This window comes from Melanotaenia boesemani, chromosome 4 (assembly GCF_017639745.1).
Source record: "Melanotaenia boesemani isolate fMelBoe1 chromosome 4, fMelBoe1.pri, whole genome shotgun sequence".
NCBI lineage: Eukaryota > Metazoa > Chordata > Actinopteri > Atheriniformes > Melanotaeniidae > Melanotaenia > Melanotaenia boesemani.
The window spans coordinates 22,831,757-22,852,030 of NC_055685.1; the positions used below are offsets into that span (position 1 = coordinate 22,831,757).

Consider the following 20,274-nt stretch of genomic DNA (forward strand, 5'->3'; position numbering starts at 1 on the left):
CTCAGGGAAAATGTGACTTTTAAGGTGATGTGTTTCTGTAGGACATGTGGTTCACGTGTCTAGGTACTTATCAGATAGTAACCCAGCAAAAGGATGTTCAGATGCAACACGTTACTACAGCAATATAACACATAAGCCATGATGGTTTCCTTTTTAACTCCTAACATTAACCAGTTATAATGTAATAAATGTGTCTGTGGACATGACTCAGTAGAAAAAGTTTAGGTGCCTCTTGTGACTTACGAATGGATCAAAGCATTCAAATATTCATAAAGCGCAACAACAAAACAAAGAACCCAACATTTATGAAAACACAGTTCAGTGAACTTTCAGGAAACATTAATAGAAAAGTAGACCTGGGCTCTGCACCAATAGAGGAATGCTGTCCCCACATTTTGTTTCATGTAAAATGTTTTTATAATTTGTTGTCGTGTCTTGAAATTTGCTGTTTCTGACATGCTTTTTGTCTTTTTTTATGTCATTGTGTTTTGCACACCAGGGCCACAGTAAATTTGAGGCATTAAAACAAAAGAAAAGAAATGTCGAACAGAGAAATGTGCACACAAATGAATTTACTGTCCTTTTCAGGTCAGTACAGCAACATGTATCCTTAAATAAACCTTAAAGGATACATTTGTGCTACATCACAGTAATATTGGAAAATATTAACTATTATATTGTAATATACAATAAATGCTAATGTGTATTCTACAGCTGACATTATGCACTATTAATGTACTACTGAATTATTAATTATGTTATTGTAATTATTGCTATTAATAATAATAATTAATTATTAATAATTATTACTTATTAATAATAATTATTATTACTCCATGAAAATGATCTACATCACTGATGTAAAGCCAGAAAGGTTTCTACTGCACAGTTGGCTCATTTTTGTGCACTGTTATTATTATTGCCATCATTTCCTAGCTTCGGGTTGCCATGGAGAAGCAACCTATCCATCGTCGGATAAAGATGAGGACAGGTGACTGGATCTCACCTGAGCCACCAGATCCTGACCTTCCCCGCTTGAGATTACTGTCCTGACACAAGGGATGGTGAGTTACAATGTATCATGTGTTTCAGGGGCAATATTCTCCAAATTTATCAACAGTAAATACACTATAGCTACTAATAGCAGACGTAGCATTAATAATAATTATCATGTTATTGATAACTTTGATTCTGCAAATTTAAGTTTTCAACACACCCAGATCAAAACTAGATAAATGTCACATTTAGTCACTGATTAACTGTCAGAGTTTAAGCCCAACACTCAAGTTGTTAAATCGGGTCAGGCACTGGGCACTGGTATATTGCTGCAGCGGTTGGATCTACAGTTTTACAAGAAGGGTTTGTGCTGGTTTTACTGCTTTTAATATAAGGCACAAAATGAATGTTGTCTTAGTCTTTTAATTAAGAAAAGAGCCCTATAAGTAAAGTTTCAATGTTGAGCTTGTAAACAGTCAATTCTAGTCTCATAGCAAATTAAAGTTTTAACATTTTATTCTATGTCAATTATTTCAGATATCTTTGTGGTTTCCCCAAACATAATATAAAAACATGACATTCACTTTACATCTCCGTTCATATTAAATGGCTGTCTCTCCTCCCTTTCCCTCTCTCCATCCCTCCCTCAAACACACACACACGTACTCGCGCACACACACACTTACACTTACACAATCCGCTGGCAGCTCGTGCTCCTGAATGACTGACAGCCCGGTGGGGGAGAGTGACAAGGAGGATGCTCAGGTGTCGGCAGCGGCGTGCTCCCTCTGTCCTGTCAGCCTTTCTGTCTGTGGATACAGGCTTTTGAAGCTGATCACCTGCACAAAGTTGGAAAGGTAAGTCGCTTTGTTAACATGTGAGTTGCTTTAGATTTGTCTCGCGTTCAGACCAGTTTAAAGAGCGAAGAGATTTGTACCTGCTTAAGATGAATATCTACTGTTGTATCTTGATGTTGTATTTATTTAACAAAAGCATCATTCTTTATTCTTCCGTTTAGCAATATGTGGTTCATTTAGCTCAATATAAATATAATAACTTGTAATTAGTGTCTTTAAAGGCTCCGTTTATATGGCAATGTCCTTTACTTTGTTAAATTGTGTAATGACCTATTTTAACCACCAGGGTCGCTCTTGGGCGTATTTTTTGCTACACTAATATAGAACTGTGAGGGGTAGAACCGCTATGATCGATAAAATCCGTTTAATATTTTATCTAAAATAATGACAGCCATTGAGGGTAATACCAAAATAATTTCGTTTTAGTAAACATTTCAAGATACTTGCATTTCAAGGAGGAAGAGAAGAAAGGGGTGAAGAAATTTGTACTCTGGTAAATTAATCTGATGGGTGGATTTGTTTTACTGATTGAAATATTACATACTTTTCTATTCAAATATGACCACTGTATACATTAGATCAATTGTACACATCAGTGGACAAGCAATAACAATCCATCTTACTGTGTAATAGTATATTGGCTTCTTTGCCATCTGATGCATTTGATAATAAAAACCTGTGTGATCTTACTTAAAAGACCTGGAACCTGGGATTTTTAAATGTTGGCATTTCTGCATAAGCCCGCCATGCACAACTGTAGTTCATGCATGAATCTAAGTATATGTTAGTGGAAGTAAGCTCTTAGAAAATGTTTGTATGAAACACAAAGTTAGCTGTCAGAGCTTGCTTATAACGTTCAAAGCTCTTAAGCAGTGTAATTTACAGTGCAGCCTTTTTTTTAGCAGTTCTTCCTACATTTTAAGCAGCTTTTAAGATGTATATTTTGGAGGTAAAAATATATTTAACTATTTATTTAGATTTATGACTACATGTGTGTGACTTGTAGCTAGTTACTTTGGACTGTAAAATCCCCAAAAAAGAAATAAAAAACACGAAATGTTTAGCAATACATTAAATAAATAAATAAAAACATTTAGTGGGATAACTAAAAGTAGCTCCACTCCATCAAGCTTCAATTTTAAAAAGCTACTTTAATTAAAATGATCAGATGATTTCAATTTTTCATAAACGATATTTACTCCTTAAGATGTATGTAATATAGAATAATGTGCAGCCTGTTATTATAACCACCACAGATTACATTTGGAAAAAAAAAGCACAGCTACATTGTCATATTACAGATTACTTTCAGGGATTACTTGAATTAATTTTAATATTGTCCTTTAAATATGGCAGCTTTAAAATGAGGACGCTTTTGCCAGTGATAACCAACTGACTAGTTGAAAGTTTATGCTAATTTAGTACATATTTGGATTTGCGCAGTTGTGATTTATTGATACTAGCATCTTCCGTTTATATTGACACTGAAAATCAAGGATGAACATCTGGAATTAGTACGCTTTTTGAGTTATGTGATGAATCTTCACTTTTAATCTAATTAAAAGCAGCAGCTATATTTGCATTGAGATAAAGTGTTTTTATGTAGTGCAATATTCTTAATGCTTAATTTCCAGGTTTTCCTCTTAAGAACTTATTCATAGGTAGTTATGTATATTTTGGGATCCATTGTATTATGTTTTTAATACACAAAAATAAGACAGAATTTCTATGCATTAAATTGCCATTTTTCGAAATATTCAGGCAAAGTCTTAAGTTTAAGAAACTTGGAAAGAATACTTTCCCCGGCTGAGTTATTGACACTTTGTGCTTGTAGTTTCTATGTCTCCCTGTTCTATAAACGTACTTCTCTTCGCACGTTGTCGGCGTGCACGCACGTAGTCTCTCGCTCTGTATTATTGCTCTGAAACTAACCACCATGGGGAGTTAAGGGCAAGGCGAGATTTTTTAAATAACGTAGTAACTGAAGGCTTTCCATATGCTGCGTTTTGGGACACATTGTTCGCGCCAGTATCCCCAATGCAGTGGATTACGGGGGACAGGCTTTCAGAGACGGTAGGACATACACTTTTGTGAAAACACGGGACGTTAACGTACCTAGCTAAGCTAGCCAGCTTGTAAGCTAACAAACTAGCTAACACACCAAAGCTAGCTGGTGCTGCAGCCACTGGAGTGGAAAACGTGCCCTCGCTTTCTTGTTTCGTTTGATCTTACATCACTCGGTTTGTTGATGTTAATCATTTAGAAAGTTGACGCTGTTTCTGTAGGAGTTTGCTTCACACGAGAAAATGTGAACTTTACGGTTGTGTTTAAGTGTTTTATACGCAGGCCTGTCTTGTGTGGCTGTAGAGTTTGTTGCCATACCCATCCCCCACCGTCTTTGCAGGCCAAGATGAATGAGACTCGTACTTCAAAGCATTGGCATTGCTGGTGGCATTGCTACAAGGCTAGCTAGCTGTCTTAGCTTGTTAACACCAGTTGATTGTTAGGAAAACGAAGTCTAGTTGCAATAAGTACGCGATATTAACGCTGTTAGCACTAGCAAGTAAGGGTATTGTTAAACTACCAATAAAAAAACTTGATGGTGAACTTCAGCTTGGAAATTTACATACACAATTTTCAGTTGTTTTTAGTCACTCTGGAGCTTTATTTCACCGTAGTTGGCGGTATGTAAGACACATTTAAATTTAGTTTAAAAGGGGACAAACAACAATACACATTTAGTACTCTAATTGCCATTAGATAAATATGTATAACTTTATGAGACGGTGTCTTCCTTAACCGCACTTACCAAGTTCTCTGCGTTATACCAATTATTTTGTTTTGTTGCTCTTGTTATTTATATATTCATAACACGTATTTATTTGTTAATACGTGTGCGTGCTTATTTTAGTGGCCTGACGCTGTGTGAAGAGTGACATACGAGTTGGTCATCATTATAATTTTATTAGTTATGTTTATTTCTGTTGTGTCAACTCACATTGCAAAGCTAACTGATGTTCTTATTTCCATTCTAGGGTGCATTGTTTGGCAGCAAAATCATTGCTAGAGGGGAAGGTCTGACCTCTGCCTTGTGCAATCAGAGACATGAGTGTTGTCAGAGATGGGATTGGGTTCAGGGGTGGTGGAGGGGTTGTGGCCTCTCTGAGCGGCCCTACCCACTTTACAGAAGATGCCCCACGTCCTCCAGTCCCCGGTGAGGAGGGAACTGACTTGGATCCACCGGTCCAGTCAGTCAACACCCGTCCAAACACCCTTTCACAAACCCCAGGCTATCCCCCGTCTTCTAAAATGGGGGATCCATCAAGTTATACACCCTCCTCCTCGTCTGCGACCCCACGACGCCCTGACCTGGACTTGGGGTATGAACCTGAGGGCTCTGCTTCTCCAACTCCGCCATATCTTAAGTGGGCTGAGTCACTGCACTCTCTCTTCGATGACCAGGAAGGTACCCAGCTGTTCAGAAACTTCCTGAGCCAGGAAGGGTGTGCAGATCTTGTTGACTTTTGGTTTGCATGCTCGGGCTTCAGGAAGACCAGCCAGGAGAAGAAGGCAAAGCTGGCTAAGGTCATCTACAGGAAATACATAGTAGATGGAAGTGGGATTGTTTCTAGGCAGATCAAAGCAGCTACCAAGAGCTTCATCAGAGACTGCGTGGGAAAACCGCATCCAGACCCTGCTATGTTTGAACAGGTGATTATAACACTCATTACATGGTATGTTAGTAAAAAGTTCCTATATGTTGGGTAACATAAGCCACTTGAGGATCATGCCTATATTATGACCACTGAAATAGTTTAGGCTGTTACATACTCTGTGAGAATTGAAAACTTTTTTTCTTGTTTTTGAGGCCTCATGAACAAGATGATGTCTTTTTGTTTTCACTGATGTAAATGGGGACACCTTGCAACTTGTTCTTGACACATCAGCTGAGCAGAACTTTCTTCTCATGGGGCTCTGAGAAGTATTGTGTCAGACATTTGAGGTGGCCATTTTTAACATGGACAAGAATGAAGCCGAAAATTGTGACTTTTGCATTTCCCCTGATCCAAGGTTGAACGGATAGTTTAAAGGAACAACTGACTGAGGTGGTGAGAAAGTACATAAATGTACACAACACGTGGGATTTAAAGACACGGACACCATGAAGCTTGTCGTGGAGTATGAAGTGACCAGAACAATACAAACTTTTTTTTTTTTTATGTTCTTGCGACCTCGAGAACAAGAACAAAGCTTTCGCTTCTCACGGAGTATGTGACAAGCTCTACTGTGCAGGGCTGTGCTTAAGGGCTGGAATTTAGGTTGATAAGATGGTACCCAGATGAATCTGAAATGTGTCTGCATGGTCATGCAGGACACCACAAATGTTTAGGTATTGTGATGGCTATGTGGATTAAAAAAAACTGTGTAAATAGTAAAACCCAATTCCTATAAAGCCATCATAGTTATTTGTCACTAGCCACAGTTACATGATGTTTTTGTAGTTTGGAATGAATTTTTAAGAGTTAAATAATTTGGAATTAAAGTATTCTTCATTACGTTTACCTGGAAATAGTAATTCTGAATTGAGGATTACATGGAAAACATGTTTAATCACCTTTATTCTATTTGTCTTAAGATCTGGGGATTGGAGAAGGGTTCTGATTGGACAAGGGACGAACGTGACATATTTGAATGACAGTATACACTATCAAGGACTTATTCATTTAGGATTTAAAATCAGAATAAACCAGCTTCTTACTTTGGATTTAAGTTTAATTTGGAGTGACCATTTCATTTGGAATTAGGTGTTTACAGTGGTATTTTAAATCTTTTTAAATGGGATTAAAGTTTTATTCAGAAGTAAAGGGGAATTACAACTCATGTAAACGTTGCCACTGTCAGTTTAGGTCACGAATAGTTCTATGATCAGTCTTTTAACAGGCCTGAAATGTGTATACAGATGATAAAGCAATGTTTCTAAAAATGACAGGTACATTTCTTTTGCTTATGTGTTAATTTTCCATTAAGTTAATTGAAAGAATTCTCATATTAGCTGTTTTAAGTCGTGCTGCAGAATAGTTTTTACAGTCTAGATAGATTTGTATTGAGTGTTGCTTCATGACTGAAGAGATTTTGGTTTTTATTTAAATGAGAAATTTAATAGACCTTGTAATAAACAGGTATCGGATTGGTGCAGATGCCTTAACCCCACTTATTGGAATTGGTATCAGGACAGGAAAAGAATGGTATTGGAAGATTCCTACAAAAATAAATAAAACAATATAAAGTTTTAGTTTCTCTTACTCTTCCTCTGTGCCCTCTTGTTAACCTCTGGATCACTTTCATTCTGTCTTTGTTTTCTCATTTATGATGCAGGAACTATATCCAGTTTAGTCTTTTAGGGAGTGTCTTCTTTGAATGTCCATTTTGACTGCAGGAGGCAGGGCTTAAAGAGCTTTGGGGGGGAGAAATTTCACCCCTAACGATGATCGTGGTAGAAAGGTTGCGTTGTTGAGAGCATCTTGAACCTTTGAGGTCAAGCTTGTTGCGATGAGCATCACTAACTGATCGAATATTCTCAAGCTGTATGTCTCAGTCACCTCAGGTTTAATCTGCACAGTGGCTCATAAAACCTGGTAACTTTTAGTTGTACCACAGGAATAGTTGTTACGGTCCTTAAACACAGTACTGATTGTCATTCATACCAAATTCAATCAACTGAGGGAATACAGGTGCACTACAGGCTGAGGTGAAGGGAGCTTCAGAATGAATGTGGAGAGGGGGCTGAGATTGTGACAAGAAAGGAGTGAATCTCAGCATAAAATTTTAATATTTGATTGTTTTACAGTCACATTTAAAGAACAAAACAAACACCCACAAACCATAGAAGGGTTTGACATTCACACAAGTTCAGCTGTTTAATCTACTTTCAGTTGATTTAATTCACAATTTGTTGCTTTTCTGTTATAATTAGTTATGACAATCTGATTAGGTCAGACTTGGTAACGTTGATGGATTTCAGGATGACACAAGTCTGAATTTCTGACATCATTTGGTAGTTACACACACTAGGGGCAGATTTTAATTTGGCATGACCAGGGTGGATAATTAACTTTTTACATTGGTTCTACTTGTGCATCTAACTTTTTAATTTGGATGCACCAACAAAAATTGAGATGCTCTCAAATTCTCTCAGCACTACATTTTACAACATTTTAAGGATTGTTATTTAATCATTACCCATATACGTATTTAAATTACTGTGAACAAGAATGAAGTTTAGTAAAATGTTTGTCTTTATTTAGAAAAAAAAGCCTTATTTTTAAAAACAAAGTTAACTGAATGAAACTAAAACTTTGAAATGGACCATGAGGCTGTGCTGCTTCTGGCAAATTTCTCTCCTCTTGATTTACATTTAATCATTTCTTTTTATTTACTATTATCTACGTTTATTTAATTTTGGTGAAAAGAAGCTCCTTATTGGCTGTATTGTATTCCACATCTATGGTTGCCAACCAGTGATAAAAATCCTTTTTTTCCCTTCTTTAGGCAAGGCAAGTTCATTTGTATAACACAATTTAACAACAGGGTGATTCAAAGTGCTTTACAGAATAGAAGAAGCATAATTTAACATTAAAAACAAAAGGAAAACGAAAGAACATTGGATAAAAACAGTATTATTGCCTAATGCCTGTCTTATGCATTTGGAATTTCAAACCAGCACACAACTCGGCATATGACTGTGGATCAGAGCCAGTCAGAGGCTTTTGCCTAGCACTTCCCTGCAGATAGAAATTCGGGGAGATTAACAACACCTCAGTCTGCCAAATGTTAGATGCACCGGTCCAAACAAGAAAAAAGCTATTCACGATTGAAAAATTGCTTACCATCTAGAGCCCTTATGATCCACGTTTGAGAGGAATCACACTGATCATATCAGGAAATGACACAGAAGCCATGGTTTTCCTAACAATCATTTAGAGCTGCTCCGTCACACATGCTTGCACACAAACACACAAAACAAGTAATTAGTTGCTGTGCTTATTACTGTAATAGGAGTAAAAAGCTTAAGAAACCAGTTGCAGTCCTGTTTAGCAGCACCTGTTCAATTATAAACTTCAACTAAAAATACATTTATATAAATCTTAAATATTTTCAGTTGGTTCCATCCACCACCTGTTTTTTTCAGCCACAGTATGCATGACATGTATGAATTATGGCAATATGACAGGTTGATATTAAAGATAAAACTCACTCTAGGGACTTTGGGGTTAGAGTGAGTTGATGTGTTGTCCATTTTGCATGAAGGGCAATTACAGTGTGCACTTTGGCTCTTTTACTGAATGAATGCATGAGGATCATTATCGTTAAAATGACCAATAACTGAACACACACATCTTTGTCTGTCTGGATATGCTGTGTAGTAAGTTGTGTAAATTAAGTTGTTCTACATGTAATTGCTTCAGTCTTTGATTAGACTGAGATGTTGAGAAAAATTAAGATGTAAGAGGTATGTCAACAACTTTGTGTTCATCTTTGTTTTAGTTGGGCATTAACATCATTTTTGTATTGACTTGCTCTTAAGGTTCAGGGTTACTTTATTAATACCTGTGGGTAGATTTGTTTTGCCAAAACAGTTCTAGCATTTGGCATTCATAACAAAACACAGACATATTCAACCTGACAGACGCTTGATTGAGTGAAAAGTCAAAACAAAACTTTGACAGAACAAAACTTAAGTCCATATATAAGATTGTGTGTGTGTGTTCCAGGCTCAGACAGAGATCCAGGCCATGATGGAGGAGAACACTTATCCTTTGTTCCTCAAGTCGGATTTGTACTTGGAGTACACTCGGACAGGAGGAGAGAGTCCCAAACCTAATCCTAGTGATCAGAGCCCTTCATCAGGGCCAGCCAAGCCTGTGCCTGGGTACTTGCCTACACTTGCTGAAGATGAGGAGTGGAGGTGATACAAGTTTGACTCTTTGCTTTGCACTACAATTCTTATATCTTAAATAAGGTCTGTGTTTATTGTCTGGAATAATTAAACAAGAAATTTCAACTGACTGTTTTCAGCTGGTCAGTTTTCAGTTCTAACTGCACCAGTATCAACGTTTAAACGAGTTTTCATAGTGTGTTTTAAAACTTCAGTCTTTCACCGTTTAAGGAGTGATGGAATGTATCTGTTTGAATAACAGATATTAATCTGGTCTTAGGTGTGGAGGAGGTGGTGGAGTCAGGGAAGAGGAGGAAGAGAAAGACGAGTGTGGAGATACACCAGCTGGTAGGCTGACGCATAGCCTGCTGATGCAGACGGCACCACAGAGAGCTTCGACCAACAGGAGGAGGCAGGACAGCAGAGAGTACAGGTGTGTGTTGTTGTTCATGTTTCAGAAGAACCATTGTGAAAAGGAAAAATAAACATGTCCGTTCATTTTATGTTTTACTCCAAATAACCCCTTAAATACCGAAACAGAAATGCATTGATGTACATGTCACCCAAACAGTTTATCACATTCACTTCCAGAGGAAAGAAGAGACATGAAATGTGTTTTTAGAAGCTTTAATATCCTGATTTGTCATGTGTAGTGCGCATGTTTTTAAACAAAAATGAATTTTGCTAGCTGGATTTGAACATGTAACACATTCTTGTATATTTAATCCTTTAATGCCTCATGTGTCATATTTGATACACAGTTTATGTGGCCCCTGCAACACTTACATTATCAAAACTTCTTTAAATCCTGTTGCATACAACTCCATAGATATCTTTTGCCCGCTGTGGACTTTAATATTCTGCATTAAATAAAGTCCTTAAGGAGTCATTTTCAAAGTGTTGTCCTAAATCTTTCTGTTTTTTTTTTTTTTTTTTTGGTTGAGTTTTGTTTAAAGATCTAATTATAAGTTCAAATGATAGAATTTATATTTTTCCTGTATTTTATATTTCACACTGTAAGGGGTTAAGACAGAAAATAAAAACATTTGAAATCAGAATCAGATTATATTCCTTTTCATAGTTGAAGCCTAATTTGTGTGGAAGAAGCTGAGTCACAATATCTTAATCCTTCACCAGACCGTGGAGAGAGCCAATAAACCCGTACTACGCAAATATGGGCTACGCTCGTGCTCCAGCAACCAGTGCCAATGACAGTGAGCAGCAGAGCATGTCAAGTGATGCAGACACACTGTCATTGACCGACAGCAGTGTGTAAGTACACACAATGACAGCAAGTGATCATGACTTTTCTTACAAGCATATTTTGTTTTACTTGATGTCAGTGTGCTAAATGATATTACACCTCTGAATTATGTAATAAACATTTTAAATCTTTGATTAATTGCTCTGTGTGTGTGCAGAGATGGTATTCCTCCGTACAGATATCGAAAGCAGCATCGTAAAGAAATGCATGAAAGTGCCAAAGCCAATGGCCGTGTGCCCCTACCTCATATACCTGTGAGTACAGACACAGATCGTTTAGCCTTCTGTCAGCATTCGCAGCTGATGTTGTCTAGCATTACACATGCATGTGCAAAGGATTAAACACTCAAAGGCTGCTAAAATGTGTATCTACTGATTAGTTGTATATATCACAATCCTGAGTTAATGTGTAAGTGTGAGCATCACTTCTCCATTTACAGCTTGTTTGAGAGTCAGCTGCTCCATCAGATGTGGATTCTAGCCTACTTTTTATTAATGGCAGTGTGACCAAGAAACGTCACTCAGTTTTCCCACTCATGTTTCAACACTTTTCACTAGTGTGGTAAAAACAGTAGTTTTCCAGACAGGGGAAATAAGTGTGTGTCTGGTACATGGATGAGTTCTGTAAAATCCAGTGTACACCGGTATGTGGTTCAAAAGTTGTTCAGCCAACTTTTTTGAAATCACAGCTTGAGCAGAGAAAAGGAATAAATATTTCTATAAACTATTTTCTGTTTCTATTCATTTTAATCAATTTTAAGAAATCTTAGCGTTTAATTTGTGGTCATCAGAAACTAAGTTGAAAGAGCACTTCTTAGAGACTGAGAGCACCGGGTGGTCACTGAGTGAGAAGTGACTTTTCAGACCCACCTCATGATTTAAATGAAACCATTAATCTTTTTGAAGGATAAATATACTTTTCTCCAACTGAAATGTGTTGGCTAATTTTTAATTTACAAGCATGACATTTAAATCTTGGCAGCAGTGTTGTGTATTTCTAAAAATAAATGTTTTTTCTTCCGCTTTGTTTTTATAAAGCGCACACATCGTATGCCAAAGGACATCCACGTAGAACCGGAACGGTTTGCAGCGGAGCTCATCAGCAGGCTGGAGACTGTTCTCAGAGAAAGAGAGGCTGAGGAAAGACTTGAAGAGAGGCTGAAGAGAGTAAGGCTGGTGAGTGTACAACTGCTGGTCAACTTTAAAGTCACTTTACTGACTATTGGTTATTGATTCCCAGTCTCGCATAAGATGGAAAAATAGTTTTCCACCATTTTTCCAATACATTTAGTCTGGACACTGGTTATGTCACTTTCTCATATATTTAGTGAGAAAGTGATCTGATATGTGCATGTCTAGAAATTAAATGTTTGTCTTCTGTTTCCACCAGGAAGAAGAAGGGGAAGATGCTGACATCTCCATGACAACCTCCATATCCTCTCATAACATACCACTCCCTCTCCCGTCATCATTTCCACCTCTATATGGTGCCCGTTATTCAGAGACCACTGCTAACACGGGAACAGCCACCACTTATGGTGGCCTGGTTGCCATGGAGGATTCCCATGACGACGACCCAGAATCTATTTTGGATGAGCATGTACAGCGAGTGATGAAGACACCAGGCTGCCAGTCGCCAGGAGCAACAAACAGCACCTTAGGAGGAGGAGGAGGTCGACACACTCCTCCCAAATCGTCCCGCTCACCTGATGGAGGAATTGGGCCACCTCACTACCGGGGCGGTCACAGTCTGCCTGCTGCTGGAGTCAAAGGTAAGAGAGTCTTGGCAGGACATTTTCGTGGGACCAGATGTAGGAGAGTGTGATCAGTCGAACATGTCTATACCTTACATGGTGCATCAAAACATCAGCCTTTGTTGTCTGATGGGCATAAACTATTTGTATATATTTTCACATTTTCTATGGAATAATATCTTCTGGGTTTACTGGTTGGTGTCTCACTGGTGACTACAGGATAGTGTGTTCATCATGCTCCATAAATGTGTGACTCGTTGATTTAATGGAATCTGACAACACTTGAGTTTTAGAGCACAGAAAGCACAGAAATAGATGTATGTCAACGTCAGGAACCTTTATTGTGAAAGCTATGGGGGATGAGCAAACTAGCGAATCAGACAAAACTTTACACTCTGAATGTTACATACTTGTTGCTTTATAAACCACAAATTAAACATCCATTTCAGCAGTCTGCTGTAACCAACCACGCTGCTACTTGTTGTGATTACTCCTGAGGTGTGTTTCCACCTGTGCTCTGTGGTTTCTTTGCTGGAAATTATTATCACATCACAGTAAAAGGATGAAAATACAAACTGCTGAACAACAGACTGCTACTCATCTGGCCAATGACAGACCAGTTGTAGGAAATGCAACAGAGACTTGTGTGTTTTCTAGGACTTGGTGTCAAAATGCAGTCGATATGTTGCTCTGATTACATATAGGATAGTTAATTGTTTTGTTTTAATAGAATTAGTTTGACTATGATTTATAGTCCGCTTTAAAAGGGGGAGATACTCAGAAGTTCTGGTAATAATACAATTATAATTCAAATTAAGAAATTAGAATCACCTGTATTACAAATGCTAGATGGAAAGTGTAGCTACAGATACAATATTATTTGGATTTAAATGCAAGACATCTTTAAGATAGGCTTTCCTGAATGACTAACTCTTGATTTTCTTTAGGTATCCATCACCATAAGCAGCTGTACCACCATAGAGGAAGAGAAGGGCAGGAGGAGACGGGCTGTAGGTCTCAGGCCAGCTTCCTGTGGAACGGAGACCAAGCCAGTCAGCACACAGCAAGAAGAAACTATGCTGACGGAGCCGGAGCCAGTACCATTGATGGGATGGGTTACAGGTACGTATAAAGTTTTACATAAAGTAAAAATATTATAAACAGCATCCCATACTGTTCATTATTTGGATGGCTTCAACTGGATTGCTTGTGCGTCATGTTATCTTCTGCAGTAGCAAAGGTAGCACACTATCACGGAGAGGATGTAAGAAAACAGAAACATCAGGCAAAGGCGACGAGAGTGGGCGGGGCCTGGAGTCCCAAGTTCCACTGGAAGATCTGGAGAGAAACCAGAAGATCATTCAGTGGATGATGGAGGGAGACAGACAAAGGAAGAGTTCTCATGGGTAAGTAATGTTTTATCATTTATTGTTTATTTAAACATATCGAACCAAGCAGCTTGTATGGGGTAAAGCTTAGAAGATTTTAAGTTATTATATTTTCTTTAGTATTTTATTTAATTTATTTCCTTCTATAATAAAATAATTTTCTGATTCATAATTGGGAAATTTTGTCCGATGTTTTCTAATTTTCCCAGTGGCAGCACCAGTAGCTCTAGGAGGACAGGAACCAGCAGTGAGTCTCCACGTCCAACTTCAGTGGAGCGGCCCGGAGCTGTGCACCCCTGGGTCTCAGCCCAGCTGCGTAACAACCCCTCCTCAGGTTCCACAGCTATCCCGGGCTCATCTTCCACCCAGGTCCAGCCTTCGCACCCTTTCATCCAGGACCCAGCTATGCCCCCCAACCCAGCTCCCAACCCACTCACCCAGCTGGAGGAGGCTAGAAGGAGACTTGAAGAGGAGAGGAGGAGGGCTGCACTTCTGCAGGCTAAGCAGAGGTATTTGTCAACATCTTTTTATAATTTAAAATCATATTTGCTCCAGTGGTTTCTTTGCACATATTCTTGTTTTGATATGATTTTAGAAGTGTTTTACTCTGTGCTAGGCATAAGTCTGGGAAGCGGCAAGTATGTGAGAACATGACGGTTGCGTACTACTTTTGTGGAGAGCCAATCCCATATCGAACATCAGTCAAAGGCCGTGTTGTGACTTTGGGCCAGTTTAAGGAGCTGCTTACCAAAAAGGGCCACTACAGGTTAGTACACATGGTACATTCCTTTTGAAAATTTAATAGTGTGTGTGAAATAGTTATGTTATCATTTGTTGAAAACAAACAACTAACAATCTTACGTCTTTATGCAGATTTTACTTCAAGAAAGTGAGCGACGAGTTTGACTGTGGTGTGGTGTTTGAGGAGGTTCGTGATGACGATGCCATCTTGCCTATATTCGAGGAAAAGATTGTCGGGAAGGTGGAGAAGGTTGACTGAAATTTGGGAACAGGAAAATGAAAGAAATGATTTTCTTTTTTTTTTTTTAAAAAAAAGTTCAGGTTGGATAAAAATTCACCTGCAACAAATCAAACCTGAGGAAGTAGAAAGATGGACAGAGCAATGTGTAACAGAAGGGAGATTGTGCTTCATAAAAGCTCAAGTATTAAGGAGGTGAAATTTATTATATATTTTTTAAATTGACATTTGGATATCTGTGTCAGCACCTCAATCACACCAACATAAAGAAGGTCAGCTGGATGATACATATGTGGGGGGGAGGGGGCAGAATATTTCACCCGTCGTTTCTCCATTACCGATCTTCGAGGAGAGCTGTAAAATTATGTCTGACCAGTCTTCCACTTCTACTGCGATGGATGGATAAGGGTGAGGGGACTTGTGGAAGGAGAGAGGATGAAGTTGTCTTCCACTTCTGCTCTTGAGGAGTCTGTCCTCCGCAGACCATTACAATGCTGCTACATTACCACGGAAACTTCAATCGGTGCTTCGGACAGTTAAGAAAGCGGTTTTGTTCCTTTCGGGAGTCTAGCTGCCTTTTGCTGTCTCTGTTCCTCATCAGCTGGTGACAAGGGGAGAGGACTGCAGAAATTGGGCAGGGGAACTTTCAGCCTGCTTCTCCTCTTGTTGACTTGATGGCCTCAAAACAGAGAAACAAGCCAACCCTCAATATGTAGGCGTCACATGGTGATTTCTCACATCAACAAGTTCTGACAACAGTTCTCTGCATAACTTGTTTACCAAAGCTACATATTTTTGATAAGACAAGTATCCTCACTACTTGTTTTCATTTTATTTGAATTGTCTATGTACAAGGCAGGTACTATTACTTATTACAGCAGCTTAATTTTTTCATATCTCAACTTAATATTGTATTATTGTGTATGTTTTAAAGATAGTTTATTAGTCACATCAGGGCAGCCAATTTGTAACTCTTCATTAAATCACATTACACCACCTCACTTCTGTCCTTTCGACCTTTGAGTGGGGAGCTCTGTTCTCCTGAAAGATGAGTTTTAGCTACTTGTTTGTTCTTTTTGTTTACCATCAGTACTCTCAATTGTCCTGTTTTTCCTCCCTTAAACAGGTCTCCTCATGTGACTGAATTTTTCTGACTTTTTCTGTTCAAAGCCTGTGTACTTCAAGTTCATTCTGGGTGCCTGCCTGCTTACCTGCCCGGCCAGTGCCATTACTCTAGAAGCTTGCTGTGAAGCTTGCTGTTGAGTGTGTAAGCTTGTGTCCCTTTTGTATGCCTGAACTCAGCCAAAGAGCATAGTATGTGTCATATGTTTAAATGTGTGTCTGTGCAGTCCACAAGTATGAAAAGTTTGTTCCTTTCCATCATGAGCTGAAGGGAAGATTCTTTGTGCAGAATCCCAGATGTAAAACAATGTAGAGTAAGATCCAGATTGAATGTAGTTTTTTCATCTTGAGTCATTAATTTAACATTTTGAAACAGATGTAAAGTTGATACAACTCATACATTCAAAGCCAGCAGTGGTCAGTTTTTAGGAAAACATGGAAATGGGGAAACAGCTGGCATATTAATTCGTCAAACCGTTGGCAGTTAAAAGTTGTTTTCATTGTATTTTCTTTAAATGTTGGTTTATTATAAATGAAGTGATTTAATGATTGACCTATATAATCTCCAACCACAATTCCCTAGACCCTAGTGTCTAAAAAACAGCCTCTCTGACAAACCATCCTTCTTAAAGTATTAGTAAGAAAAAGTTTCAACTTAAAAGCTGGAAGGAGAAAACATACCCTCTTTCTTCTGGGGTGATTGTTGCAAGGCTCTTAGCTCCGGCTCTGCAAGCATAATATTAATAAAGAAAAATGAAAGATGTCTGAACCAGGCTGTTTCCAGCCACTATTGTAGCCTCAGTTAATTTGCTGCGTGTTGTGGCTTCATATTTATTGTACAGACATGAAAGTTTGAATTGAATAATTTCATTCAGCTGTTGTCAGTGTCAAGGAAACAAAACACATTTTTAAAAATGTATAACTAGTCCTTTAAACTGCTTGCGTCAGTACCTACTGCAGTAAAACCTTGATGCCGGGAAATCATAAAACAGTGCAGCAAGTGCACTGATGCACACCAGCTATGTAAGCTGAATGTTTTTTTTAATTTTTCCCATATCCTGAAAGGATTAATTGAATTGATCACATCGTGTCTGTCTTCAATATTGATCTCAAGCTATTGGCCTGATTGTCGCGTGTTGTCTATGTAGCTAGTTGAATGTGTTTTTCAAGGAGATCTTGCAGGAATGTCAAAAAAAATTTGTCCAGGCGTCGGCCCAGCGAGCAAAGCATAAAACCAGAAAACGTTTGTCCTTACAACCCATTATGCCTTCAATATGGAATATAAAATTTAGATATGTATTTGTTTATAATAAAAAAAATAATCATGAGCATGTTCTTTTAGGGAATGGTTTTGGATGAGTTATTTTCTTTTAATGTTTCTGTGCAAACTGCTACGGCCCTCTGATATCTTCTCTGGTTAGAACTTACTGACATTAAAATGATAATCCTCAAAAGTTGTTTCTTCTAATTCTGATTTGATGAACAAAATGACTTCATCTGCTGCAATGTTGATTTGTGTGAAACACAGTGCCTTTTATCACGTTATCGTTCATGTTTTATTGAAGCAGTCCATGCTTTTAATGCAAGGTTGTGTTTGTTTTTTTTAACCTGGTCACTCCTTGTGTACTTTTAGACAGTCATGCCTTTTCTCAAACCTGTTTGGATCAACCCTGTGCTGTAAATATGTACATTATCATTTCATACGTGTCTTTAGACCTGCACCACATGTCCATGGTGTTTCTGTTTTTCAACGCCAGATGTCACTGTGCTGGTTCCACTTGTACATTTCTTTTAAAAAAGGTACTTCATAATAAAGACGTTGAAAAAACCTTTCTTCTGCGTCAATGTTCAAACCAAAAACACATCCCTGGCACATCTGTTGAAACCCTCTCTGGCATGTTCCTGTAAACAGTGAAGTTACCGCTTTGACAGATGTTACTGATGATGACTCCATATGTAAACTCTGACAGGGAGACAGCATTTATATTTGTACCTTTTCTCAAGCTTAATTCATCTTTATATTTTATATAATTAGGGTTGGATTAAAATTTTACTCTCTCCACTTGGTAATCTTTAACAGTTGAAGTTAGCAGAAAGTCTCACACAAAATGATACCTCTAGAAACATTATTTTAGTGGGCGTCACAGAAATATACATACTGAAATAAGCTACATATATAGTGGGGCGGCGTGGCTCAGCAAGGCACGGTAGAGCGATCGTCTTGTAACCCAAGGGTTGCTGGTTCAATCCTCGGCCAAGTTGAGTTCATGTCGAGGTTTCCTTGGGCAAGACGCCAAACCCGTAATTGCTCCTGATGGCTCGTGGTTGAGCGCCTTGCATGGCAGCTTCTGCCATCAGTGTGTGAATGTGATGTGTGATGTAAAGCGCTTTGGGTATCACCCCAGGTAGAGGAATGATCATTTTTCCTGTCACAGAAGACGTGGCCATTGTCTATGAAGATTCTCAGTCACGCAGCAAAGTAACAAAAACAATCTTTACATATGTGCCATGGTAATATTAATACTAACTATCTGAATAAAAGGTGTTTTTTCACTCAAAACAAAAGGTACTTGAAATTTTGTATGCACTGCTGTGAAAATTTCAAAAGGAAAACATTTGCTTGTATTGAGATGATTTTTATATCCACCTAATGCTTTTTTAGGGGCAGATCTAGAACTTTTTTTTTTTTTTTTGCTATGAAACTTTTTATTTTGAAAAAGAACAACCTATACAAGCTGCACTTTTCTGTTCATATGTCTTATCATCAAACCAGATAATGAGAAAATAAAATTCAAATAAAAATAATTATGATAAAAATAATACTAATGTACATATTTACACATACAGTATACATACACACACACACACACACCTAACCATACATGTCCACACTCACAAATACAGGTCTATAAATGTCAATGTTGTGCTTATGCAAAGTAACAAAAACAGTCTTTATATATGTGCAGCATTTAAATCCACTATAATAAATCCCACCTGAATTCAGAACCAGAGACATTTTGCCTGAGCTGCATTTGAATTTGTATTTTTCTGAGTGAGTTCACTAACTCATTACCATTATGTATTATTACAATTAAAGCTGGAGCTGAAACTCAATAATCATCATTCAGTGAGTAGCCTGCCTTATTATTTCCTACAGTCTTACACCATGAGTGAAATAATCACAAGGTGCTGCTATCCAACAGCAGAATTTCAACCTTTAACAGTAAGAAGCTAAATAACCACAGTAAACACATCCCAGTTCGTTCTCTCATTTCATCCTCGGAGTTGAGAAAATCCACATGATTGGGCCAAAGTAACTAAATCCTTTTTGACTTGACATATAGCATATTGATCTTTTCAATAATAAGCCTGAAGTATGTATCTGAGGTTGATACACAGTTATAAAACTACAAATACTTTTACTTATTGATTGTATAAAAACTAGGTTGTTTAATTAACTTATTAACAAGCACACTTGTGTAGTTTTCTAAATCAATCTAACTTCTCATTGAAAAGCTCTAAAAACTAAGATTTAAACCTTGTTAACATACAATTGTTTTTTTTTGTTTTTTATTTTTTTTTTCATGTCTTGCAGGAAATGCAAGAAAAATAAGCCATCAATACAGTCACTGAGGATTCTGTTTATCTGGAGACACCATAGTGTCCCAGTCAACACAGGACAGCAATTCTTATTTTATGAGGTGCTCCCTACAATCAAACCATCACAACAGCTCTTGCTAGACATCACCTCTGACAAGGTAAATGAGAACTGAGACCATTGATGCTGTGAGCTTTACCACTACTGTCCATAACACAAGTGAAGGTAACTTTACTTAGTATCAGTTCTTCCTCTTCTTCAGACTTGCTCTCTGGTTCAAACATTTATGGCTGATTTAACTATTAGAACTTGTTATTGAACTGTGTGGTGAAGAAAGTTAAGGTCCGTCTCGTCTAATGGTGAGCAGAGCCAGATTTGCAT

General features: G+C 38.0%; 1 protein-coding gene across 1 annotated transcript; it reads left to right on the forward strand.

The window, feature by feature from the left end:
- The first annotated feature begins 3,727 nt into the window (after positions 1-3,727).
- On the forward strand, positions 3,728-15,288 carry LOC121638323 (axin-1-like). The gene is made up of 13 exons (XM_041983039.1): positions 3,728-3,926; positions 4,889-5,564; positions 9,626-9,819; positions 10,070-10,222; positions 10,927-11,061; positions 11,211-11,307; positions 12,091-12,228; positions 12,443-12,824; positions 13,754-13,928; positions 14,039-14,212; positions 14,404-14,703; positions 14,811-14,960; positions 15,068-15,288. Exons 2-13 carry the CDS (start codon positions 4,959-4,961, stop codon positions 15,192-15,194), a joined length of 2,631 nt encoding a protein of 876 aa, XP_041838973.1. The 5' UTR covers positions 3,728-3,926; positions 4,889-4,958; the 3' UTR covers positions 15,195-15,288.
- The last annotated feature ends 4,986 nt before the right edge of the window (positions 15,289-20,274 follow it).